The following is a 26,838-nucleotide window of genomic DNA, read 5'->3' as shown; positions in this document are numbered from 1 at the left end:
TGACCCTGCTTTGAACAGGGCTTTGGCCTAGCCAATCACCAGAGGTCCCTCCCAACCTCAAGTTTAAATGTGGTACTGTATGTCATCCTGTGTGATTCTTACAGTACTTTATCATATATAGGCAGTGTCATATAAATATTTAAAAGCCCTTTTTCAGTATCAAGGTGGATTATGGAGCCTAAAATACTACCGTTCTGAAAATTAATGTATAGCTTAATAGAAATCTCATTATTTTGTGCTGGCTATGTTACAAAATAAAGTTGTTGAGCTGTATAGCGAATTAATGTGAGAGAGTATAGATTGTTTTAATAAACAGGTGTTACATCTGTGATGTCATTATGTGAGAGAGACATTTATTCCCCATGTTATGTTAAAGAGAAGATAGTGATAAATGCTAGCTTTGAATTTTTGATATACAAAATAAAATTCAGACTGTATTTTGCAGGCTTTTCTGATATTGTGTTTTTGTGGTTAGCTTTAGCAGTGTCATTGTTTCAGTTAAGGACATAGTTTCAGATGTCATGTTGCATCTAAACAGTAGATAATGTTAATACGAATTAAGCAATAAATTTTGCATATCTGTAACAGATTTTTGTTTGAATTATATTTGCAGTGAACATAGATTTATAAAGCTAATCCTGTCTTTATACATTTGCTTTTTAAGTAACATACTAATGAGATTACTCATATCAAATCTCACAGTTTAGGTTATTTGTCTGTTGAACTGGTTGACTTTTACAGGAAAATAAAGTGGAATGACTTTACAATGAATATTCAGTGCTAAACTTCAACCCAGTAAGATACCTGCGTTCTAGAGAACAATGGAAAATTTTTCGGGTGAAGGATTTCTTTAAAATTTTTTGACTACTCAGCAGACAGTGAGTCTTTAAAAAGCTAATAGGGTAGTTTAATATATATTTGTGTCTGTGTATATTTAGAGATCACACAGATATCACACTGGTAGTTATTTGTATCATCTGACTGCTTAACTAAGTCACTGGTGACAGCAAGGTTTTGCATAGGTTGTGGTCTTTTCTACATTGTCTGTTACTAACTTTTTGTTCCTTTTTTGGTTAAAAGCACACACTCTTGCTTTCAGAAGATAGTCTTACTGCCTTAGTGTTGAAAGAGTTAATCATATAGTAATACTAATTTTAGTCACTGACACAGTTTTTAAGACTCCAACAGTATGTGTTTTACATACACCAACAGTTTTATGAATATCCTGGACAAAACTTTCATGAAGAATTCTTTTAACCTTTGTTGGCTTGAGACCACAGTACAAAAAATTGCAGAAGTCAAACAATTTGTTTAAATGACAGTGAGCACAACTTCCATCAAAAGTATCCTATTCTAGAGCAGGCTACCTCCTAAGAATGCCTCCTATGCCTATATACATGTCTAGCAACTTCTGAAATTTTACTCAAGTATAATAAGCTCACTTGAACTAGGCTGGAAATAATGTGAAATGTACTTAGTAAATTAGCTGACTTGAACTCAGTGCAAGCTATATAACTTTCTTGCCTTTGAAAACATTCCTTTCTCTTTTTCCCTCCCCCCTAATATTTCTGCACGGAGAACACTATTGTTTATAAGTAATACAAAAATGTCAGTTCTGTGTGAGAGGTTACTGAACACCGGTAACAGAAGGGAGATATTGTGATGAGGAAGAGTTGGGGGAAATGGGGTAGTATGGGGAAAATTTCATGTCATTTTCAGGTTTTTCCCTGTAGCACTACTAGTACAGATTCTGATGGTGTTTCACTGAAGACATGGCTGGCAAAATGACAGTGATCATTCAATGATTTTTTTTTTTTTTCCCATGGCAATGTAAGGCTTCACCTGACACATTAATATTGGTTATTTCTACAGTTGCGCAACAGGAAGCTGAACTTGTAAAAGATCTCAGTTTGTCACTTACAACAGCTGCACCACAGTTCTTTAGCAGTTTTTCTGAAATTCCTACACAAAAAAGTTCAGTGATGTCTCCAGCAGATCAGTTTGTCAGTGTTGCAAGAGCATCAATGAGAATGCAGAAGGTGAAACAAAAACTTGATTCTGTTATGGTAAGTCAAATTTAATTAATTTCCAGAAGTATATAGTCTTCTCAGCCAAAGTTCATATTCTGGGATTGATGTATGTAACAAAATATATATATGTAGTCTTGGGATCTGTTCTTCAGAAATGAATACATCTCTCGCTAATATTAATGCACCTGTAAGTAGCTCTTTAGAAGAGATTAATCGCATAAAACTAAGTTATTTTTGTTTATCAAGTATCGATGACAAGGGATGTTTTCTGTCAATGCCCATTACCATTCACATGATTTACTCATTATGGCTGAGCTTAGAAAATTATCTTTTTTTTTTTTTTCTTTATTTGCCTTTAGAGTTGTATGTGGCATAAATGGCAGGGGTTTCGTAGCAGGGGGGCTGCAGGGCTGACCTGTGTGGGAGGAGATCATGGACTTCCCTGTGCTGGGCACAGCCGTTTCCAGCCAGCTCCACGAAGGACAAATCAGACCCACTGCACAACTGAAAGTGGAACCAAACAGAAGAGCATATGGCACCTCTGTGAAAACATATTTAAGAAAGGTCGGTAGCTACTAGGGACAGGAGACACCAGAGCAGAGGAGGAAACGCAAAGGAAAACATGGCAGGAGGCACAAGTGGAGATACAGGAGGAAGGCAGTGAGGAGGCACAGAGGTGATGCAGGAGACACAAAATGATGCACAAATGGAGATACAGGGGGAGATAATGGAGTAGGCATGAAGGGAAAGACAGGAGGAGATGTGTTGAGGACACACAAAAAACACAGGAGGAGGTACACCTCTGAAGGGACTGCAACCCATGGAGGAATCCACGCTGGACAGGTACAATCCCCGAGAGGATTTTGGCCAGTGGAGGATCCACACTAAAGCAGTTGAAAGGAGTAAGAAACAAGGAGAGGCAAAAAGAGCAAGCCACTATGCGCTAACCCCACTCTCCTGCATCACCCATCACCTTACCAAAGGGACTGGGTGTTAACATAATGGCAAACGCAAGGAGACAGGGGACTAGGAAGGAGGAGAGAGAGGTGTCTGAAGTGAAGTTGAGACAAAGAAAGAGGGAGGAAAAGTGTTTTCTTTGGGTGTTTGTTTGAATATTTGTCTTGTTTCTCAATACCCGAATCAGTAATCAAAGCTTTTGTAATTGGCAATAAACTTAATTAAGTAAAATTCCCCAACTTGAGATAATTTTGCATGCAACAAGAATGCAGAATATTCCTGAATAGCGCTGTGCAGTTATAATTACTGTTCACAATGACAAGAACTGCATTTGGGTTTGCACTTACTATTTTTCATTTTTAGGTATTTTCGAGTGCATATAGATTTTTATTTTTTTTTAATGTAGTTTTAGGCTTTGTCTGCATTAATAAGTAGTGAAGCACAAAAGAAGCAGATGAGTAGGTGAAAGCAGTTGTTGCTGAGGATGCTGTAGCTACTCTCATCATGCTTTAGGGGTTTTGCTTTGGATTACATCTACTCTGGTTCCCTGGCCTGGACATCTCCATTAGACCTGTGCTTTGAAACTATCCAGAAGAAAGCCATTCAACTGTCCTTTGCTTTCTGGTCTGCGAGTTCCCAGTGGACCCCTTTATGAAATACCACACTGTAGCTCACATGGATAATGGTAGCATGTTGCTGCTGCCTCTACAATTACATGGGGTCTCACATAAGGAAGAAAGCCTTGTTTCTGTTTTCTGCTTATTTTGTTCCTGCTCACCTACAAGTGAGCCCTGGTGCCTTCAAGTTGTTTATCAGTCAGAGAGAGTCACAATATGGAGAGAATGGAGCATGTAACCTTGTGTCTGGGAAGACATTTCAGAAGAAATTATTTTTACTGTTCTGAATGTCTTGTCATCTGAGGAAGAAGACAGGAATAATGAATTTCTGGGAGTCTTTTATCATTGCGACTGGTTAGTCTCTGATTAGCCAGGGATTCTGGGCTGTGGGAGGCAAATCTGGTTTAGCAGAGCCATATAATGGTTCCATGGAACCATGTAGCTAGGTGAACTAGGTATGCCTACAAGTGTGTTTGAGAGAATAACTTTCAGCTACTGGAGTTTTGTAACCAGAGACTGTCATTACTCAGTGACCAGTTTGGGGTAAGTCCACTGTGAGCAGAGTCACGATCAAGGTTTTGGACAGCGTCCTCCGAACTCTCTACCCATGGACCATATATATGGGAGATGTCAGAAAGGTCATCTGAGTCTTCTCACCGTGTGGGTTTGCAAACAGTACAGGATGGCGGTTGAAAGAGTCCACATCCAGTCTCATGTCTGTCACAGAGCAGTGATGATTATAAAAACTGAGAGCGCTTCCTTGCAGGGCTTTATGAACCATTGAGATATTGGGAGGAGATTTCTTTTCATTGAAAGGACTCTTGATACTCACCTTTTCAGCGATCCAGTATGAGACTCAGGGGACGGTGATACCTCCTTTCCAAGCAGGGATAGGATCATTTCTTGCATGTGGGTGCAGTATTGCCTGCCTGCCTTATCAGAGATTCTGGACAGCCCCAGAGTATAATATATCAACACTAAAACTTAAAATTTCTACTAATTTGTAATTAGGAATTACAGTTTTGGATACATATGCATTTACATGTGCGCAACTCTCTTTTTCTTGTGAAAAATTATGCACGTATGTAAGTGCAGGCTTTGCTGGAAGGCTTGTTAGAATGCGTACTCGCATAAATGCTTTGCTAAAGTGTTTGTCAAAGTAGGCCTCATAAAAGTTGCCACTCAGCTGCATATGTGAGAATGTGCTAATACATCTGGGTACAGACAAGTGAAAACAGAGAAAGGAGTCTTTATTAAGCCACATGTAGGGTGGCAGGCTGCCCTGTGATAGAGTTGGAATATGAAAATCCAAATGAGAAAGCAGGTGTTACCTTGTATGTATTTGTCTGACAGGAAAAATAAAAGGGAACTGGAAACTATGTTGGCTTTTTACTGGTCTTTTGGTCACGTTTGCATGCCAGTGCCTTGTCACAGACGCGCAGGGATTACCATGTTGGGACAAGCATGTTGGCAGCATACCTTGTAGACAGTAAACCTGGCCTGAGGTCACAGCTGGGGTCGTGTTTTATGAGGCAAAGGTGCTGGAACCTCCGAACAGCAGATCTGCCAATACAGGGGTCTCTGGGTTCAATGTGTGTGAACTTAGCAGTAACTAAGGGATACAAAATTAACTTGTAAGTGCAAAGTTGGAGGTCTGCAACTTAGATATATGATTTGAAAATATAGTGTGAGTACCTTAAAATTTGGTTTAAGCTAGATAGAAACAGAATATTCTGATCCTCTATGAACTTGGGTTTTTTGTATTGTGACCAGCGGCTCCTTTCCAGGTCCCTTTAGAACCAATGTTTTTTTTCTTTTTTTGTTTTTCTTCTTTGCTACCTAAACAGGAACCTTAATGAATGATAGAGGAAGTTTCTTTTCTTCTCCTCTGCAACATTACCATTCTTGTTAGCCCAGAAAATCTGTAATTAGAACCAAGAGTTGAATATTGGGCTAAAGCTTTAGTAATTCACAAAAGCTAGGACCTTTTGTTACAAAAGATAAATATGAATTTCTCTATGAAACCAGAGTGCAAAATTGGCTTTTTACCACATGGAGAAATTACAGTATAGTGAATCTTGGCAGCAATTACTATCTACCTCTGCCTCAAGGAACTAATACTAATGTATGTTTCTATTCACAGAAGTTTTTGATAGGAAAACACTTAACCCATCTCTAGTCATTGAAAGAACTCATAAGTGCTTTTCATTCAGAGTTACTATTTATGTATTTAAAATTTCACTTCCATCTAGCAATCAAAATACCTGTTTATAACTTCGCATAACAAGGGGGTGATACATGTTATGTAGATATGGGGAGAAGGGCTTCTTTTAAAGGTATAATATCCTAGCTCTGAAATTGTGATTTTTAGATGTCAAAACTTTCATGCTATAATTTAAAGGAGAAAAAAACTTCTGTAGCACTTAAGGACAGCATCTGTAGTACTAGTCCTGGAATCAATTATATGTTGGCTGCCTCGTCTCTTAATATGTGAATACTTCTAAATTAATTAAAAGTATGTTTGGCTTTTCCAGTCTTTACTTTGTGATGTATTTCTGAAAAATGTTACTAAAACGTTATCAAAGTGGTTACTAAAATTCTGATACTCAGAGGGTTTTAAGTGCAATATTAGACAAGTAGAATGTAAAAGTATTCTTTCTTATATACAGAACTACTTAACTGCTTGAATTTTTTTTGTCCTTTGACTGTATTTATTACTATGCCAGAATTCATTAAGGGAGTAGGTACTGTGAGAGAATCCAGAAGCTTATACCTCAGATTGCATCAAATGTGCTGAACTTTCATCATTAAGCTGTATGACTATAAAGTATGGTTATATATGATGCTTTGGTATAGTATACATCAAGTACTATACTGTGTAGTCCTTCCAGATGGTCTCCTTTTAGAATTTAGTTGAGATGTAAAATATATCTTGTTGTGTGAAAACAGAACAGAATTGAAAGCCACTGCTTTTCAGAAAAAACATGCAACCTTTTTAGTGAACACACAAACATGATACTGATAGTATCTAAGCCATCAAGTGGAAGAAGCTGGAAACTTGTCCTTTTGTCTGCAACAAAGACCTAGAGGCAGAGCTGGATGCCAAAGTGATGTGTATTTTTTTATGCTACCATTGTCAGTCTTGTAAGAATCTGTCCTCCAGGTCATCTTGGTTTTGGTAGATTCTGAAATACCATGCTTGGCTTCTGGGTTTTAGTGCAGATTGGGAAGAGAAGAGTTCTATAGTCACTTACTACAACTTCTAACTGAAGATGTAAAACCGGAGGGTTGCAATATAAAGTACTGAGGACTCTTGTTAAAACATTGCTAATTCTGTGAATGTTTTTGGCCAAGTACAAGGCAATGCCGCAATGTCTCTGCAGGCTGAAATAGCTTTTTCGCTTGATCATGCCTGCAATACAAAATTTTTATCTACAAACTGTCAGAGGATGTACTGATATTATGTAATCTTATCTACCATATGTATAAGAAATTTGCAGTATTTTTAAAGCCTCTTTTTCACTAAGTTCACAGAATTGTCTTAAGTTTCTCTTAAGTTTTTCCCAAAGAAAACTTGCGAATGAACAGGAAGCCAATTTTTTTATACTGTGTATACCATAATTGGGGGTGGGGGGGGAGGCAAAAAAGCACTTAATTTTATTTCTTATTAAAAACAAAACTGTAGCTGAATAGTTTTTAGGAAACCATAAGTAAGATCCATTCTAAACTGAATATGAGGAGGATGCTTGTGTGTTTCTACTTAGGAAATTCAGGATGAGCCCATATATTCAACACTGTAATTAGTTCTGGACACCCCTTCTGAAAAAGAATATAGTAAAATGAGAAGAAGCTCAGACAAGAGTAACACAAATGCCAAGAACTATTCAAGAGCTTGCATGTAACAAGATTAAATTGACTAGAGCTCCTCAGCTTTGCAGGTTTTGCAGGCAGAGATGAGTGAGAAGAAAGTTGTGACAGAAATATATGAAATCACGAACGGTATTGGAAAAAAAATTGTTTCTCACATCTGAAGTGGGGGCATGCACTGAAGTTACACACAGTGCTGTGAAGGCCAGAAGTGTACATGAGTTCACAGAGATTTGGGGCGAATTCGTAAAGGAGAGATTCAGCAAAAGCTATTGGCCCAATGAACCGCTGTTCCTGCCAGCTGATGCTCAAGAAGTTCATAAATTGTTGAGTGCTGAAAGTGGAAGGGCCCACAGGAGAAAGATCCCTCTAAACTTACGCACCTTATGTGCTACAGTTTACTGTTGAAAAACGTGAGGATGGATCTTTGATCTAACACAGCATAATTATTCTTATGTTATGGAGTATATATACAATATATATAAAAGTTATACTGATAAGTGTGTGGCGTTGTCATGTTATTTATGAGTGGGTTGTGTGCTAATTCTCCATAAGAGTTACTAATATTCTTTTCATTACATCAGATTAGTAAATAATTTTAAAAATCCATTAAAGTTCAGTTTAATTTTAAAATGTTCACTAAGGTTACTTTTCTTCCTGTTTTGCTTTTATAGCAATTTCAAGTCAGATCCATATGGCCCACTGCATGATAGGTTTGGGGTTTAGTTTATTAGTTATCATATTAGTGGAGAACATGATCCTGTAACGTAGGCAATCATTTTTCTGATGACCTGTGCAATACATTCCACTGGAGTGAGGGCTTTTAAATTAAATAAGTGCTTTTGAATAGTGCTGTATACTTTTTCCTATTCCTCTTCCAATATTCCTCTTCAGAATGCTAGGAAATGCTTTCCTTACTCTAGGAAATTCCATTGCAATTATTTCTTTAAACATAGCTACTCCCAGCTGCAGACTTACAAGGATGTGTTTTATAAGCCACTTCTGGATCTGAAATCCTATAACCCTGTGCATTTCGTTTACTGGATACAAAATTTTCTTACAAACCTTTTCCATTTGCCAAGCAGATCCTGTTGAATCATTGTGAATGCATAAAGTGATTGTTGATATGAAATGGCTGAAGTATTACTAGAAGCTTTATATAGGTAAAATATTTAATGGCATATGAAAGTTTTGCCAGAATTTTACTTTGTAAGTCTTTAAGAAATAGTTTGTTATAAAGTAAGGTTTTGGAAATTGTAATGAATTTTCCTTGTCAGTTCATTAAATTTGCCAGTTTTAATTATGTTGCCTGTGTTAGAAAAAGCTGAACAAATAGCTATTTTTTTTCTGTGGTTTGTTGGTTGGTTGGTTTTTTCCCCCCTCTGTGAAAATCTTACAAAGCAGGTCAGATCCTTAAAATCTGTACTATTTTCCTACGTTAGAATATTCTTTGCTTAGTAAGAATTTTTTTCTAGGCATTCCTCATTTTTAGCAAACATCAGATGAATTTTAAAATAACACAGTCAAAATAGATGTAAAAGAAAGGAACTATTGTCTGTATTTTGTAGATGAAGGAACTTTGGCACAGATGTGACATGAGTAGTTTCACAAACTCTGTCCTCATACTGATCTGTATGGATTTACTGCAGTTAGTTACTCTGCAGTAATTGCTAGTCTTCCCACACTTACCCAGTGAATAAAAGAAAATAGGTAAAATATCTTGCTTTTACTATTAAGTAAAGGTCATTGTCTGGGTAGTTACCTTAGAAATAGGTAGAACATTATAAATACGCCTTCCAGCTTGGCAGCAATGCAGCCTGAGCCTCCTCCAGAGTAAGATCTGGTACCAGAACTCTGAAATTCTCCACTAGAGTGATAGCTAACATGGCGCATGAAGAGACTGAAATGGCTCTTTATGGTAAGACTGTACTTTCAAACATCTGGTCATGGGAATATTTATTGAATTCCCTGAATATGTAATTTAGTTATATTAAGGACTTTTTCTTCTCTCAAAGCTTCTATTTAGCATTAGCGATAGATGTAAGGAATTTCTATTTCAAACTATTTCTCTACTATTTCTTTATACTTTTAATTGTAAAAGTTAATGAGGAATTGTGTGTATCTCTTGTTGGATACAGAGTTTCCTATTATCGTAGGGAGTCATTACAAATTTTACTGTGAATATGGAATTTAAATCTGCATGCTCTCAGCCTTTTACTCTGTGAAGTAAGTGACCTGTATAAATCTAGTTAGAGTATGAGGGCAGTAATGCTTACAGAGCAATGGTCTTTCATCTGTGCTGTAAGCACAGGATATCTGTCTTTAGTTCTTGCTTAATATTTGCTGATGTTACTATTTGAATAGAGGTCTAAAGTAGCAATAATAAGCTGCAGTCAGCTGCGACAGAAGATTTTGTTCCACTACTGACCTTTTTCAGCATTATATTTCTCTCAGTGGCTTATGTTTTATATAAAAGGTATGTCAGACACAAGAAATAAATTGCATTCACTTTTTACCATAAAACTATATCCATCATTGTAATTTTATCAGCGGGTAAAATAAGATGGTGTTAATCATTTTTAATGTGTGTGGATTTTTACTGATCGGTCCTTAAATTTTACTTCCAGTTTTACCATCGTAGTTTTCTTGCCATAGATGTTTGTACCGTGTTAAGGAAAAGTTACTCACTGTTTGTTTTCTCCCTGCTGAACAAAGTAAACAGGGACATCTGACTAATACTATGTTTATTCAAATCATATTTTAGAGCAGAGAAAGCTAGATTCACTCGTGCTGGTAAAAGGCGGCAAATTATATCTCCTTGTGCCACCTGGCTTATTGTCACCAAGGTATGGAGAAAGCAGCTTTTATTAAGACCATTTTATGAAAGAAAATACCATAAATGTGCACTGAGTCAATTAATTTAATAACACTGTTGACAACTATTTTTATTAATGGTTATTGGGGCTGTGATAGAGTTTCTTGCAACATGTTGAGTGCAGAAAGGAACATTGATGATGGCTCAAATACTGAGATACTGTAAATTGAGAGTTAAAGAAGGATATATAGGATTAAACCTTCAAGAATTTTTTAATGATGTTTCACAGATTCCTTTTATTTTTTGTTGGCTGAGGAAAGCAATTTGTGTTTCATTCAAATAAATGATACAGAAAATAACTATATCTTTCCATTCAAAAGTGCTGCTTATTCTGGGGAAATCTGGTCAGGGTTTTTTTGTTAACTTTCTTTATGGTTACATTACAGTGAATCTCTTAATAAGCGCATGAGGGCTGGTCAGCGTAGGAAATTAGATTACACTTTTTGTTTAAGTGCATAAATTTAAAAATAATTCAGTGAAGTGCAAGCCTGGTTATATTTCTTTTTTTAGAATAATAGGAGTGATAATGAAATTGTCACAGAAGTATCTCTTTTTTTTTTTTAACGTCTCTGTGGGGGGAGGAAAAAAAACAAAACCCAAAAATTTAAAAAATCTACCAAAAAAGTATTTCATATATGACGGGAAAAGCCTAGAGTCTAACCAAATACTTGGGGAGAGTTGGGGGGGGCGGTTTACAAATGTCTGAGTGGGTTATATGATTACATGAAACTGTATAGTGTATTTAGAGTCATGTCCTAATGTCTTTTACCAGCAGGTACAGAGGAATAGGTTTCTATATGTATTTGACAAACTGAGTCAGAAGAATTTCTGGTGTCTCTTTGCCTTAGTAGGAAGAGAAATAAAATCGTAGGACAAGTATCTTTGAGTGTGTTTTGTATGTGACACAGGTTACATACATTTTTCATTTGCACAAAAAACGACATTTTTAAAATTTAACTACTAAAGTCAAGTCATAGATTTTTTTTTTTTTTTTTTTTCCCCCCTGGTCATATGTTCTTTGATAGCAAGAATAGTAACCAGCCTCAGAAGAGGTCACAGTTTACATAGTAATCTACTTGGCTCTTACTAAGCAAGACAAATCTACTTTTTGCTGTTATTGGTGATGATGTTAGCCAATTCTGTTAAAATGTGTATATCTAGGCATGTTCTTAAGCTGAAATGCCAGTTTTATCCAATCCAGGAAAGGTCATACTCTCTGTCCTTAATGGCGCTGAGTGAGTCTACACAGCCTGTGTATAACTGAGCCTGTGTTTAACTGTTTTGTCTTGTACAAAGAATTTGGTTTTCCTTGTGACTAAAAGAAAGAAGCTTAGTATTCCAAATGTTTATAGTAATCTTAATTTCTTTTTAACATTTAAAAAAGAAAAAAAAAAAGGAAGAAAGGTTTTGTGGTAAGCCTGTAATTGAAATGCCGGAACTCTCTGGCAGAACTAAGGAATTGAATATATATATATATATAATTACTGTGTGATGAGACATATCATCTGTAGACAATGGCTATATCTAAACTGTGGGATCAAGCACCTTCTAGCTTCCATTTTCATATGTATGCCCTCGTCACTTCTGGGCTTCTATGGGGAAAAACAATGGAGCAACCAAATTATGAGGGAACTATATTGCCATCTAGATGAGTTCCTAATGTGGATAATCAGAGTAAGAGGACTGTAGGGAGCATCAGGGGAATGCACTTGCTTCAGACAAGCAAAGTATATATGTTTCAGTTTTGCCTATGTGTAATGGGATGATACCTTATATTAGCTGTCTTTGGTTTTCTCATTTAGTCTAGAAGTTACTTAAGAGCAGAATAGATTAGTCTCTAAATGATTGTAGCACACCTACCGCAATAGAATCCCAGCCTTTGTTGGAGTCCTCCTAACACTACTGTCGTAGAAATGATTGCATTTTTACATAGATGTAAACTTGATTCAAACTTACATTGTAAATTTAAAAGCTGTAGTACTGTACTCCTACTTTAAGCATTCTTGTCTATGTATTTTCTTCTAGCATTGAGAAAAATAGCAGAATTTGTGTTTTGTTTTTATTTCAAAGTCAATGGTCAACTTCTAAATTCTTCAGAATCATGGTTTAATAAAGTTTTTAAACTGTCTTTAAAAACAATGTCCTAGAGGCCTAAAGTTTCAAAAGGGAAGCCTAAAACTAAAAGAATAACAGGTAGTATAGAGCTTGCCAACTTGATTTGACTTGCAAGTATATATGGAAATGTCGATTATATTGGTTGCAAAGGTCATAAAATTGCATTCTCAGGAAAAAAGAGAAATTGTTATTGTCAGCTTGTCAAGTCTTGCATTTTTCTTTTTTTTGTCTCATGCAATTTACTTTTAATGTGAAAAGTAGTTCCACTGAAAATGTATATTTGCATAATTTGCATAGAGCTGCCCTAACACAAAAAAGAAAATGCAAATCAGCTTTGTGTAAACTTGGTGAAAATTATGTAGGTATCTTTTTTTTTTTTTTTTGCTACAAAAACTACATGAATGTTATAACTCTTAGTTTTACTCAATTCAGGATAGTAGTAAACTGTGTCTTTGATAAAGCTGTGGTTTGTGCATGAAGCAAGCGGAGCCTGTTGTGAAAAATAAGTAGATTGATGGTTGGCTATCTTAGCCAACTTTGCTCGTTGTTGTAAAGGTATTTAGCAATGCCTTCCCACAGCATGCATTTCAAAAAAAATGATTGCTTCATCCTGTTCTGTAGGTAGTCTATGTCTGTCTGTTGTAGGAGAATTAATTATTCTTCATGGGACAGTGCACTTCACCTGGAAACAGTTCTGCTGAATCATTAGTCCTCACTTATTAGCTGAGTGGTTCCTTCTTCTGTTATAATGTTGTGGGTTTTTTTTCTTTTTTGGGCCTTTTAGAGATTTAAATATTATTTAAGAGCTAGTGGCAGAAAGGTCATAAAAACTCTGATTTTGTGTTTACTTTGGATGGGCAGTCCTTTATAGCTCACTTGCGCTGAGGTTCACTGCCATTAAGGGGAGGAATGAATCACTCCTGTAAGACTGCTTAAATTAAAACTTTCTTTTGAATATCTCTTGTATAAAAATGTCTTTTGTCTTGTTTTTAAGGACTTGGAGAGGAAGGAGGAGTTATAAGATAGAATTTATTTTGCATTTTAAAAACGTCAATTTTCTTGAATCTTCAGGAGCGTACATTCAATCTTCTAATGTACGTGTCGATTGCATTTGATTTCAAAGCATGCTATTTGGCATGTATAATGAGAGTATTTGGGTAATACAGCAGGAAAATAAAGAGAAGGGAATTAAATGCTCTACAGGAATAATTTACATACAGAGTTCCATATCTCTTCTATAATTAATTCAAGTACAACAATCAAGGCAAGTTTCTCCTGATATTTTTTCCCCCTCCAAGATGAACCAGGAAAGTGTCTGTTAAGTGCTAGTTTTGAGTAGTTTGCTCTGCTGTGTTTAGTTTCATTTCCAAAGGCTGCTATATTCAACCTGTCTTCATTCCCTGGTAGTATATGAAACCAACTTTTTGACAGCAAATTTGAAAGAGAATTCCAAAAAGGTTTCATGAGAATACTTAACTGGAAAACATATGTTTGTATCACTGATAGTGTAGTGTGCACTCAGCAAGAAATGCATGCAGGGAAGAGATCTTCTCATTTGTCTACTGCAGAAAGGCTCTCACTAGAGCTAACAGTGGATAAAAGGAGATGAAACACTGGGAAGCTGAGCTCGACACATTTGCAGAACAGATTATTTTTCTGTGTTCGAGTAAAAACATAAGCTAATGGCTTTCCACCATATTTGTGTGTATCGGAGAAAACTTTATATTAATGAAACTTAGTCACTTGCATATGTAAATGTGAGAAAAGCAGATGGATTTTATCGTTGTTCAGGAAAACAGGCCTCTCCATTCTGCTCACATTTCACAACTACTATTTACTAACATTCTGTTAAATTTGTACACTGCAGTAGAATCTAGCTGGTTTAATGCTTTTTTTTTTTTAATCATGTTCAATGGTTGATCTGATTTTCTGTCTTGCTTTTCTTTCTGGTCAGTTTTGGAGTATAGTCATTACAATTGCGCACAGCTGCTGAGAGAGTACTTGACTAGTAAAAGACAGTTTTTATAATAAACTTCTTTCAGTAGAATTAAATCCATATTGCTACACAAAAACCAGATACATTAAGATGAAGGTCTAGTGTAGTAATACAGAGGAGATGATAGCAGATATCCTCTGTGGCCCAGTCAAGTTACTCAACGCATGTTTTTAGTGCTATGTTACCTGCATCCCAGTGCATCTGCCAATGCCCAAATATTCTGCATTATTGAAACCTGTTGAATTGTTTAATATGTATTAAATGACAAAAATAGTACTTACATAAATTACATCACTTCTGGAAATAAGCCACTGATCCACTTTTGTTTTAGCTGTCTCCTTTCTTTAAACAGAATTTAGAAGCCAGTAGATTGAAAATTTGCAAAATGTCATTGTTCTGTTTTGTCCCACAACTAAAGTTAAGGGTCTGATCTAGAGTTTATTAAGGCCAAAGGAAGTGCTCCACTGAGTGTGGGATTTTAGTTGGATTAAGTGACCATATATGCATTTATTCTAGATCATGGAATAGGCTTGACTTTTGAAAGAGTCAAGAATTATGTTGTTTATGTAAATAACTCTCAAAAATTTTAGCATACAAATCTATTTTGTTTGAAGAAAGTTACAAATATTTTATTTAAGGCCTGTTTTCCCTCCCCTTTGGCTGTATTATCAAGGCAGCCAGTGAAAATACGTTTAACAAACAGTAAAATTCTCAATTGGATCATGTAAAAACCTAAGATTATCATAATATATTTTTTATGTAGGCTCTGTGGAATAATATGTCAAGAGTAAAGTTTGGGAAAGGTTTTTGCTTTGTGATAGCTGCATGTATATCAAGAAACTCCATAGCAAACCAAATTTTAACTACATTATCTTTGTTGCTATGGAAATTAGGACTGCAGATATTTTTTGTGTAGCTTACATAAAGTAAGTGTCTGGTGTTTTGGTCTAAGTATGCTTTATTGATTTGCAGAAATCAGTTTTGTGTTAGGACTGGTTTAAGGGTTTTTTTCCCCTCTCGTTCTAATATTGAGTAATCTCTTCATAGATGTAGTGTACTTTGAGTACTCAAAAATGAGAAGTTATTTTACATTTGTCAGTTGATAACCATATATAAATGTCATTTAATTTTTATACACGAAGATGCAACGAGATACCAGTTCAAACAGTTCTGTTCCATTGTTTGCACTGCTTGAGAGTTTGTGTCCGTATGTAAACATGCAATTCAATTTGTAGCTGTGTCAATAATTTTTTCCAGTCTGTGTCTCCAAATATTCTTAAAAAAAAAATAAAAATCAAACCCATCCATTGAAACTGTTATTTATCATCGACTTGAGTCTTAATTTTTTTCCTGGAGTTTGATAGTTATTTACAGTAAGCAAATATTTCTCTTCTAGCAGTTGCATCAGTAAGTAACCCAGGAAATTACACTTCACTTTCTGATTTGTCTTTCCTATTACAGGCGAGCTCAAATCTCTTGCTTCCTGCACCATCATTGCTGTCACCACACTCTAAGCTAAGACTGCCAGGCACTCTGAGCACTCCACTGAATCCTCTGTATTCTTTCACTACTAAAAGTGGTAAGGTTTTTTCTTTACTTCTTCACTCTCTGTAGGGAATGGGTAATAACTTCTGTGAGGATTTTTTTCTGCCTTGTAAATTTTGCTGTGCAGCTTTTTCAGGGAGTGTCCTGGTTGTTGTATGTGATATTGTTTATAAAGTGCAGTGTGATACAGTCCAATACTGATATATGTTCCCTTGTAATGCTTTTTTTCTTTAAGCTGTATGCGTATTTATTAGCGCTGTAAGTTCCTAGAGCAGTATGAGATTGCCAGCTTTTCTTAATTTGATATTTTGATAATATTTTAATACTCATTAAAGTATCTTAAACACAGATACTGAAAAACAATAGAATAATATTTTTTAAAGTATTGATATAAGAAAACAGTAATAAGAAAAGCAGTTTACTTAAGAACTGTAGTGCTCGGTAGTCTATTTGCAGTTATGTTTAATTATTTTTAGGGGTTTGTTTCTAAAGACATTTTGTATTCAAAGATTTTGAGAAAAAGGTAAGCAATGAAATTATGCATTTTTGTGATACTTTGCTAATAATACCTGTTGCATTGCTAATCATAATATTTAATAATAAAATTTATAATTTCATGCCTTTTTGTCTTTTTTGGGCACCTATAAAATAAGACAGAAAATTGGAACCTTAGTTTCAAAGTGGTTTTGTTTGTAGCCTTGAGAAGAGTAAAAAGAAGTCCAGAGGGAAGGTGGAATATGTAATGAACTAAAAACAGGTAATAGAGATTTAAAATGTAGATAGTAAAGATAGGAATAGTCTCTATAATTATATAGAATTATCTCCTAAAGGCAATTTTCGTCGCAAATCAAGTTGTGATTACTTTTTCTGAGCGGCAGGGGAAAGAGTACTTAGCATGGTCTAAAAGATTGACCACTAGTCTCAGAATCGCTCTTAGTCACTAATTCACAATGCAAATGGCCATATACCAATTAACTTCTGTATTTCCATTTTTCTACCTTAACAAAAGAGCTTAGAGCCATAATAATACTCATCTATCGCACAGCAGATGCTTATTGTTTCCAGAGTATGTAAATCTTACAGAAACAGTAGAATACATATGCTGTCTTACATATTGTGAATATTTAAAATAAGTGGACTAACTCTTTAAAGAACATTAACGTATACTTTAAGTTGTTTTAAATGGCTATACCTAATATTGCTCAAACCAGTGCATTTTATTGTCTTTATGCAGAAGCACAGATAAATATGTTGATGGAGACTTCTTAAATAGCATGAACAAACACAGATATATGTTACAGCTGTTCATGTGCGCTCCCAATGTAGTTGTTTCCAAAACTGACTAATACCTCAAGACGATCCTTAGGTACAGATTATTATTTATGCAAGGGAAGTACAGTAAAAAAGAGGTACATTTTAATGGTCTTTCAACAGTCAGTGAAAGCAATGAGAAAATGAAGATTTTTAGGGGGAAAAAGACCATAAAAATGCTAGTGGACCACAATTGAAATAGATCTTCCTGTAAGAAAATCTTTTAAAATCCTAAATTACTTCTCTGTCATTTTGGAGGCCTCCAAGTTCTTCTACTAAGAGAAAGTTGTTTTCAGTGAAACATATGAGAAAGATTTACTCATCTATTTCGTCTTTCCCATTGGTTATAAAGTGTGAAGATAGGTGCTCATGTGCATAGCTCCTAACTGCCAGTTTAATTTTACTTTTGAAAAATAGAAAATCTGTACTTAAACAGATCTATTAATTTATGGATTGTGCTGGAAGCACAAAACCTTCCCCCCCCCCCCCGTGTTGGTTTCATATACACTATATATGCTTTTCTGTACTTAATTGGAATGTTGCATCGTTAACAACTGTCTGTAATAGAGATCCTTCATTTTTGTCCAGCAGGTGATTACATATTCCTGAGGGTTATGTTGGCAGCTATTCAGTCTTCTCATTCTCACACTTTCCTGTCACCTTTTGCTCTGTATTTAGTGCTTTTCAAAGCAAAATGCAGTTACAGTGAAGTCCCTACAGGCAGCATGTGTAAAGCTCTGTTAGCAATCTTTTTAACCATGTAACTGGTGTATGTGCATGCTGTATTAACTTGATAAGGTTGTACATGATGTCTTGTGATATGGACAGCGTAGTAGCCTGGATACATGTGGCACTTTCTTCTTTAACAAGACAGCTTAATTATCTAGGTCTTGCGTTAGGTAAAAACAGTGGAAAAATGGGGTATCCACCTTTGTGATTTATGGGCAGTAGCAGTCATACTGCAGATCTTTCCTGACTTTTAAATCTTTTTGTACCCAGATATATTTGCAGAAATAGCTGTAAGTGATTTTGTAATACTTCAAATAAAAGTAATATTCACTGCTATGCCTTTTAAACATGCCTGTTCATTTTAACAGATGGGTTCTGTATACTCTCAAACATATAGTATGTTTTGGCTTTTCTTCAAGTGCATACTTTCACATGTATATAGGCTTTCATGAAGCCCCAGTCCATGTTCTGCTCTTTACCTTCCTCACTTCCCTCAAGATCAGTTATCTTCTGGTCGCTGAGGCAGGACTGCCTTTGTCTCTAACCAGTTCCGCCTTATTCATTATTAGCACGCTCAGGGGTGCAGCCCCTTTAGTCAGCCTGTACCAGCATCTGCATCAAAAAGCTGTCCCAAATGCATTCCAGAAGTCTGAATTACTTGTAGCCTGTGTTTTTTGTGTCTCGAGCAGATATTGAGGTGGTTAAAAACCTCCATGAGAGTCAGAGCCTGTGATTGTGAGACTTTTTCTTCGATTTAAAGAAGGCTTTGTCCACTTCCTCATCTTGATCAGGCAGTCTGTAGCAGGTGCCCCCCCCAATGTCCATATTTTTGGCCTCTTTTCCAATTCTGACGCTCTTGACAAACCTGTCACCTGCTCCATAGCTCTGCGCATTTGAGCCTCTCCTTCCTTCCCTTACAGCACTCTCCATTCTTGTCTTCCCTATCAGTCCTCCCTAAAGAGCCTGTGTCCACAGGCTCTTGCAAAACTCCAGTCAAACAGTGGGAAACATAAATTTATAAATATTTTATGTGAAGGAAAAATTCACGAAACACTGAAAATATGGTTCATGCCATTTATCATTCTAATATAGCGCCTTCCCTCAGCAACACTATTTTGTGAAAGCACACCTGAGTTACTTGGAAACCACTTGGGTTCATGTGTCCTTGAATATTTCATAGTGTGATAGCAAAGATGCCTCTTCTTATTTCAGTCTTCCCCCTGTTCTATAATGTTTTAGAGACTTATGTTGAGCACCCCTTTCTAATTATTTGATTAATTTTTAAAAAAGGTGAACTATTATCTTTATGAAGTGACTCCATATAGAGTGAAACAATCTGCTAGTGATTGGTTTCTGCATGCTCAGCTGCTGTAACTTCTAATTGTAAACTAATATATTTCCATATCAGATCCTTCCTTGTCTCCTTAAAGAGTTTGTTCAGTTATGTTTTTTTATCCCTGATCTTGAGTTTTACGTGTGATGCTTAGATATCCTGACTTATTTTGTTCTAAATAAAATAATTCATTGTGTAATCATCAAATGGAGAGCTTCAGCACCTTTCTCAAGCACAGAATGTTCTTTATGTGAGATGAGTAAAGACAAGATCATGGTATCATCAAGGTGGGAAGGCACCTCTGGAGACCATGTAGCCCAACCCTCCTGCTCAAAGCAGGTTCACCAGAGCAGGGTGCTCAGGACCATGTCCAGTTGGGTTTTGAATATCTCTAAGGATGGAGACTCCACAACATCTCTGGACAACCTATTACGATGTTTGACCGTTCTCACAGTAAAGAGGTTTTTTTCTTATGTTTAAATGGTATTTTGTGTATTTTGGTCTGCGTTGGTGCATGGGATTATTCTTCCCCGAATGCAGGACTTTGCATTTCCCTTTGTTGAACTTCGTGAGGTTCTCGTCCCATTTCTGCAGCCTGCCAAGGTCCCTCTGAATGGCAGCACATTCCTCTGGTGTATCAGCCACTGCTCCCAGTTTTTTATCATCTGCAAACTTGCTAAGGGTGCACTCAGTCCCGTCATCCAGGTCATTAGTGAAGATGTTAAACAGTGTGGGCCCCAGTATCGATCCCTGGAGTGCACCACTAGTGACTGGTCTCCAGTTAGATTTCAGGAGAGCAGTTACAAACCTCTGATCCCTGCAGCTCAGCCAATTTTCAGTCTGCTGCACTGTCTGCTTGCACAGTCCATACTTCATCAGTTTGTCTATGAGATTGTTATGGGAGACAGTGTTGAAAGCCTTGCTAAATTCAAGGTTAACATCATCTACTGCTTTCCCATCAATGCTATGGAGTGCTGTGCAAGCGATGTATTTAAAGTTTTGTCAAGAGTATGGTTAGTTACTAGAAAAAAGTAATGAATTTTGACAAATAGTAATTAACGAAGTAGGTACCACAAAGCAGATATAAGACATGGATGAACATGTTTCTTATGCGTTATGTATAAAGCACTTCATTACAGAGATTTCTTAAAATTTAACAAAATTAATTTAAATTTTGTGTGTTGTGTGCCTTCCTCTCACAAAGATCATGTTAAATTTGAGACAAAGGCACAGAACTTTTTTTTTCTTACTGTCCATCCTGGTAGCCTGTCGGTTGGAATTTTTCATTGAGAGTGTAACTCATTTTGCCATATCAGGGTTTTTTTGTGTCTGCCTCAGTAAAGCTGCAGCTGTGCTGATAGCCATTTCAGTTGTTTGAAAAGTTTGCTAGATGTGTGTCTTTGGAGAAAGTCATCCCCTTTGAGTTTAACCTTTGTAATTTGGTTTCATGAAGTCCTATGGCTGGTCCTATTTTTCACTCTACTCAAATTTCTCCATGTTGTATATATAGCAGATTACTTTATTCTTACTTGATTATTGTTTAGTACACTTCAGGGAATCTGTCCCTAAAAGTATGTAATGTTTAAGCTTGCTGAACTTCTTTTATTCTTTCTTTCTTTTTTTTTTTTTTTTTTGTGTAATAAGAAAATGTCTCTAAGACCTGTCTTCAGTAGTCAGAATTGAGATTTTTCCTTCCTTGTGCTGTATAGCTCTGCTTATGCTCATGCTTCAGTGCTAATTTTGTCATACCCATCCTGTGGTGCTACTCTGCAGCACTGCACTGTAGCATTATCCAGGACTTTGTCTTAGACATTCCTATCTTTTTCTTGTCGTGTTCTCATCTTTGTACCTTCTTCCAGGATAACCCATTTCCTAGTTGTTACTTTTTAAACAAATTAGGAAGTAGCAGAAGCTCCAGCTTTCAGTTACCCATTCTCAGAGAGACATTAAAATTCCCTCTGGTTTTGTTTGCCTTCCCTCCTTAAGATTGTGAGCATCTTTGGACAGTGAAATCACCTTCCTGTATTCTCAGACATTGTTTTGCAGATCCGTGGCATGCCATGAAAGAAATGGCCCGCATTTTTAGGCTTTATTCAACAGTGACTCTTCAGTAACTCCCACTGTGTTCAGGGCATGTTTTCTAAAATAAGTTTTAGGTTTCAAGCAATTGTAATTAGCAGTGACCCTAATTGTTAAGTATGTGGGAGACTGAAGCTCAACTATAAATACTGCACAGATCTTTCCACTAAAAATTTGACTTCAATAAAACCAGTTAATTAAACTTGCTCTTAAAAATTAATTACGTATGTGCTACAAACGTGATGGTTCTTGTATCTTTAAAAAATCTCAAAAACAAAAAACACAATGCTTTGGCAGGTTTGAGAACAGTTAGAAATTTTCTCTCCATTAACACAACTGGCAGTCAAAGGTGTTTTCCACCTATATAAAGTGAAAGCTTCAAAGCACTCTTTCTTGCTCTCTGAAGATATTAACAAAACTGACTTCGCATTCAAGTCCTCCGTTATATTTGATAGACTATTTAAAATGTCTTTTTTCAGTCTCAAGCAAACAGTGAAATAGGTTTCTACATCAAAGATATAAAAAATATTTATGCATCAACTAGATGCTCTTAAAATACTATTTTGATTCTTGGTTTTTTAGAAGCAGAAAAAGGAAGTACATCAAGTAGCAAAATTCGCATTTTTGCAGAGATACTGCAGAAACACTGTCAAAAGTTACATCCTCATATGTATGTTGGTATCATTGATTACTTTTTTTCAATATTTCATACTTTCTCCCCAACTCTATAACCACTATCTTCAGTATTACCAGAGTCCTGGAGGACTTTAATGGGTTTTTTTGTTTGTTTGTTTGTGTTGGGGGTATTTTTCTTCCTTCTGACATACTTTTGTGCCACTCAAGGAAGAATGTGTGTAGAAAGCTAGTTCAATGTGGCCTTAATCTTTTCATCTCTTATTAAGAAACTGTTAGGGGAAAAAGACTGATGCAAACTATCATTGAAAATGTATCAAATGAACAATTGAATTCAGTTTTACTATTAGAATAGCTTAGTTTTCTAATTTGAGAATAAACAGTAATAAAATATCCTGAAGAGAGATAAAAAAAGATGACAGAGTATATCTTAATTGAAGGTTGCATGTATGTGTACTGTACACTCCAAGTATAACATGAAATACAATATTTGTAGTATATCTCTGGCTATGTTTGGATACAGGTTGATGGGATTTTCAAAGAGGACTGAAAGAACTGATTGACAGACAGAAGACGACTAAGAGAAAGCATGCGGTACAGCCAGCAGCATTGCTGGCTTTCCCGCACTACTGTGCTGAAGTTAGATAATGCTGACCTTGGGGGACCATTTTTGTTTAGTGGGAGTGCCAGTAGGAGTGCCAGTTGGAGAAATCTGTTTACGGGGATCCAGTCCATGCAGGCGAACTGAATGGCACACAGATCACTGAATAAGTACTTTTTTTTTTTTTTTAAATCCTAACATATTACTGCAAATACTGTATTTTATCGAATTTTAAAGTAGGAGTGAAATCTCTTCCTATTCATTTTTTAAGAGAAATAGCTTGAGTGTGTGAGTAAAAGACTTCTTGTGGAGAAATTAAACGTAAGAAAAGAACTCTCAATTTTGTCTTGAAAGAATCTGGGTATATCTGTTCCCTGTTAAACTGTAATGTGTGTTGCCTCATTAGCTCACCCAACAGCTTCATTTAGATTTGCTGTGATGGGGAAAGCAATTAAGCCTGCAGGGCTGCACAGATCAGAGCTATGGAAATGGTGTAGCAATTTGCCATAATGTCTAAGTCACTTTGAGATATTTATTTTTAGCCCCACATCTTCTTAAAATTGGGGCAGGAGCATATTGTGGTGAAGAGTACCAAATACATACCTGAAAGTTGTTCAGTACCCACACTATTAGTTGAAAGTGGTTTGAGTGTAATACAAGCTGCTAGGAGGAACAGGTGATGATGGAAACTAATTTTCATTACTTTTATATATGAGAATGCTTACAAAAGGGTAGTAGGTAATGTTTAATAATCTCACAAAGACAGTCTCTCAATTTCATTAGTATCGGTGAGTCTGCTGGGCTTTTTTTGTGGTACTGATGAAGAAAATAATAGTGTCATTATGAGGCCTGCACAAAAGGGTTTTAGTTTTTTCCCTGGTGGCCTGATATGTTTATCTTTTCCTATTTATCCTTACTACTACAGAAGGAGAAATGCAAGTTCCTGTTCACTACGGGATAGTCGTAATGGCCTCAATGTGATCGGGCAGTCCAGTGGGGGAAGTATCTTTGATTAGTAGCCTACTACCAACTGTCTTTAAGTCTTAAACTGTATAGAAATACAGAACGCTATTACTGTGTCCTGTAGAGGTGCTGCCAAAATAGAAAGTGGTCTAAGAATACAAGAGAAGAAATGCTTGCAGAATGGTTAGCTTCCTGCAAGCTACAATCTGCTTATAGCAGATTGTCATGTGTTTGAAAAGGGTGAATGTGCATTAAGATGAAAGACATATGTGCCCAATACTTGTCTCTCACTTCTCAGTTATGTTTTTATGCAATTTTCTGTTTTCCTGCTCTGTCTTGTATTTGAAGAACTGATCCTTCCTGACACATTTTTCAGAAATTTAACCTTTTAAAAATTTTCAAGAGAATTCTTCTAACATTTTTATGGGGATGGAATTTTTTTGAAATGTGGCCTTTTCATTTAATTATTTTAATGGGACAGGGGTTCTAAAAAATTTGAAAATTTTGCCTATAATTTTCCTTTGCATTTCTAAATGTAGAAATATGAATTGCTTTTTGTTATTATAACAAGTATCTAATTGCAACTTTGCAGAATTCTCACATTTTGCTGTAATTTGTAGAACTCAATTGCTTCTAACTCTTTGATTGGCTCAAGTATGTATGTTTTCCTTCTTTTGGAAACTGAATTACTTAAACACCCCCACCACCCCCCAGTTTGGATATAAATATTTAATGGATATAACATTTTAAAACTGTTATGAGAAAGTGCAGAAAACTAGCACTTTTTAAGTGAATAAACTTGGCTTATTTTAGTCCCTAGTTTTTTGAGTATATTATTCTGGTTTTTTATTTTCTCCTATTAACCAAAGATAATACCTTTACATTCATTGCAAGGCTTTATTTTAACTATAAAGCACTGCATAGTCACAGAGAAATTATGATAACAGATTAAGTTTTAGATCCAATTACCAGATTTTCTCTTTATTTTTCAAAAGAGGGTAAGACAACTGCGTAGAGACAAAGTACCAGCTAAACACCACAGATCAGATCTTCAGCAAGTGTGAACTGACTTAATTACACTGAAGTTAGGTAAAAATATTTTTATCAAAAGCAGAAGAACATTAGGTCTAAAATGTTTTTCATATATGTCTGTGTGCTAATTTGAATGGGAACTCCCCTGGGGAAAATGATCATTCATTTTAAGATATTCGTGTCTCTCACTTTTACTTAGGGGAAAAGTATAAGAGAGAAGGGAGAAAGAAAATGCAATATTTTTATTTTTATGATTTGCTCATAGCAGAATGGAAGAACTGAAAAATTCAACTTTTTCTCAGTATTTTTCTCAAAGTTAATTTCCTTTTAAAACAGTAGAAACATCCATCACAAGATTTTTTTTTAATAAAAATTAAGGGTACCAGGACACAGCCATGCCCTCACGTGGCTTACAGGCGGTTCAGGCAATTCTGCAGGGAAAAGAACTTCCTCAGAGCTCTGTGGCCCTACTGTGCCGCCAACATCAGTTGCTAATGTCAGAGTTTTGGCTCAAGGCACAAATACAGGACCTTGTTTTAAGGTAGAAAGAGCTGTGTGTTTACATTGATAAAATGAATAGTAAAAATGATTTTTTAATTTGAAAACAAAAGGTGTTTAAATAGATTCATCTAACCACAAAAATGTTCCAACAGAATAGTGAAGACATATAGACAAAACCATTAACAATAATGACAATCTAGTTCTTCTATTTTAAAAGGTTGGTTATCCAGTTTCCTCTATCTGATTGATAAGATGTTATAAATGTCAGAAGAGTTTGTATTTTCTAGTTAAACTTGCTGGAATTGTTTATACTGAGATCAAAGATACACATGTTCCTTTATTATATGTTTTTTTCATGTTTCTTCTAGGCAAGTTAATTAAAATAATTCACTAAAAATTACACTAAATACAGAGCACAATAACAGCAATCTTTGAAGATTCCAAAAACTTTATCAAAAGAACACCATTTATATTTACTTGAAATTGGTGTATGTTAGGGTAATTACTGCTGTGCCTGCAGGCTAAAGGAAGTACTCTCAGCCAAATTATACAAGGGTGTGGATAAAATGAAGCATTACTCTCTGTTTGGCAGCAGTGGATATAGGTTGCAAAATCAGGGTGTGACGTAGTACTGTGGAAAGACTCTGCCAAAAGTGATTTGGCCTGAGTGTGCCCTTACTTTCTCAATTATCTGGATCCTAAAACAACCAAATCTAATTAATTCCTAAGTAGAGAGGTCCTGTTAACTGTTTTCAGTCTGAGCTTGTCTGTACTTCCAAATAGAGCTTGTCTGTAATTTTTGAGCTATTGAGCCACAAGACAGCAAGCGTTGACAAAGTGCATGCTTATATGCTATTCTAGCTGGTTTCAGAGGTGGAAACAGTTCTTCTGTCCACAGGTTATGCAGTAAAGTATCAATTCCCTGTCCAGCAGAAAGTTCAGGTCAGCAAGGATGCTGTGTGTACAGCAATAAGCATGAGTGAATAAGATGAGGAAATTGATCCCTCCTTGTATTGCTTCAATCCTTCTGTTCCTGTCATTTCCAGAGGAGCTGGGAGGGCTCTGCAAAAGACCCAGTAGCAGCCATGGTGCACAGGAGGGAGGCATCTCCCTCTCCCAAGAGGAGACCTAGGTCCTTTGACTTCATTCCTGGTTTTGACAAGTGAGCAAAAACCTAGTACATCAAAAAAAAAAAAATCTGTTTTTTTAAGATACATTATCCGTCGTTTTTTGGTATACATACATACTTTTTCAACTATTTTAAAAACCCTTTAGCTAATTTTGTAGATAGATTTTTATCTGTGTGAAACAACTAAACTTTCATGGATTCATACGCAACTGTTGCTGAAGACCCAAGTTCAGTGAGAGCAAGCTTCCCTCACATGATTCATTCTACTAATATAACACTTTTAAAATTAATTTTGGATATCTGTGGTCCATATTATGCTCTGCAATAGTCTGTGGTACCAATGTAGCTTGATACTGATCATGTTGGTCCTATAGAAACTAATGATAGAGGATGGTGGCTTGGGAAAGCATTAAGAAAGTGGAAGGCACGTACAGAGAAGTGAAGGCCACTATGGGTGTGTAGCTTACACGTTGCTATTGTCACACAACCTAGTGGCTCGGCATTATTTACAGAGCTGGCCTCAAC

General features: G+C 36.0%; 1 protein-coding gene across 1 annotated transcript in view; it reads left to right on the top strand.

Moving 5' to 3' along the window:
- The window catches only part of AHI1 (Abelson helper integration site 1), a 103,242-nt gene that overhangs the window by 38,762 nt on the left and 37,642 nt on the right, over positions 1-26,838 (top strand). The window contains exons 19-20 of the mRNA XM_076333662.1: positions 1,873-2,066; positions 15,919-16,036. Coding sequence (XP_076189777.1) covers positions 1,873-2,066; positions 15,919-16,036 — 312 coding nt within the window. The remainder of the gene's footprint in view (positions 1-1,872; positions 2,067-15,918; positions 16,037-26,838) is intronic.

The sequence above is a fragment of the Aptenodytes patagonicus genome, chromosome 3, assembly GCF_965638725.1.
Source record: "Aptenodytes patagonicus chromosome 3, bAptPat1.pri.cur, whole genome shotgun sequence".
NCBI classification, from domain to species: Eukaryota; Metazoa; Chordata; class Aves; order Sphenisciformes; family Spheniscidae; genus Aptenodytes; species Aptenodytes patagonicus.
This window is presented reverse-complemented; position numbering and strand designations above follow the sequence as displayed.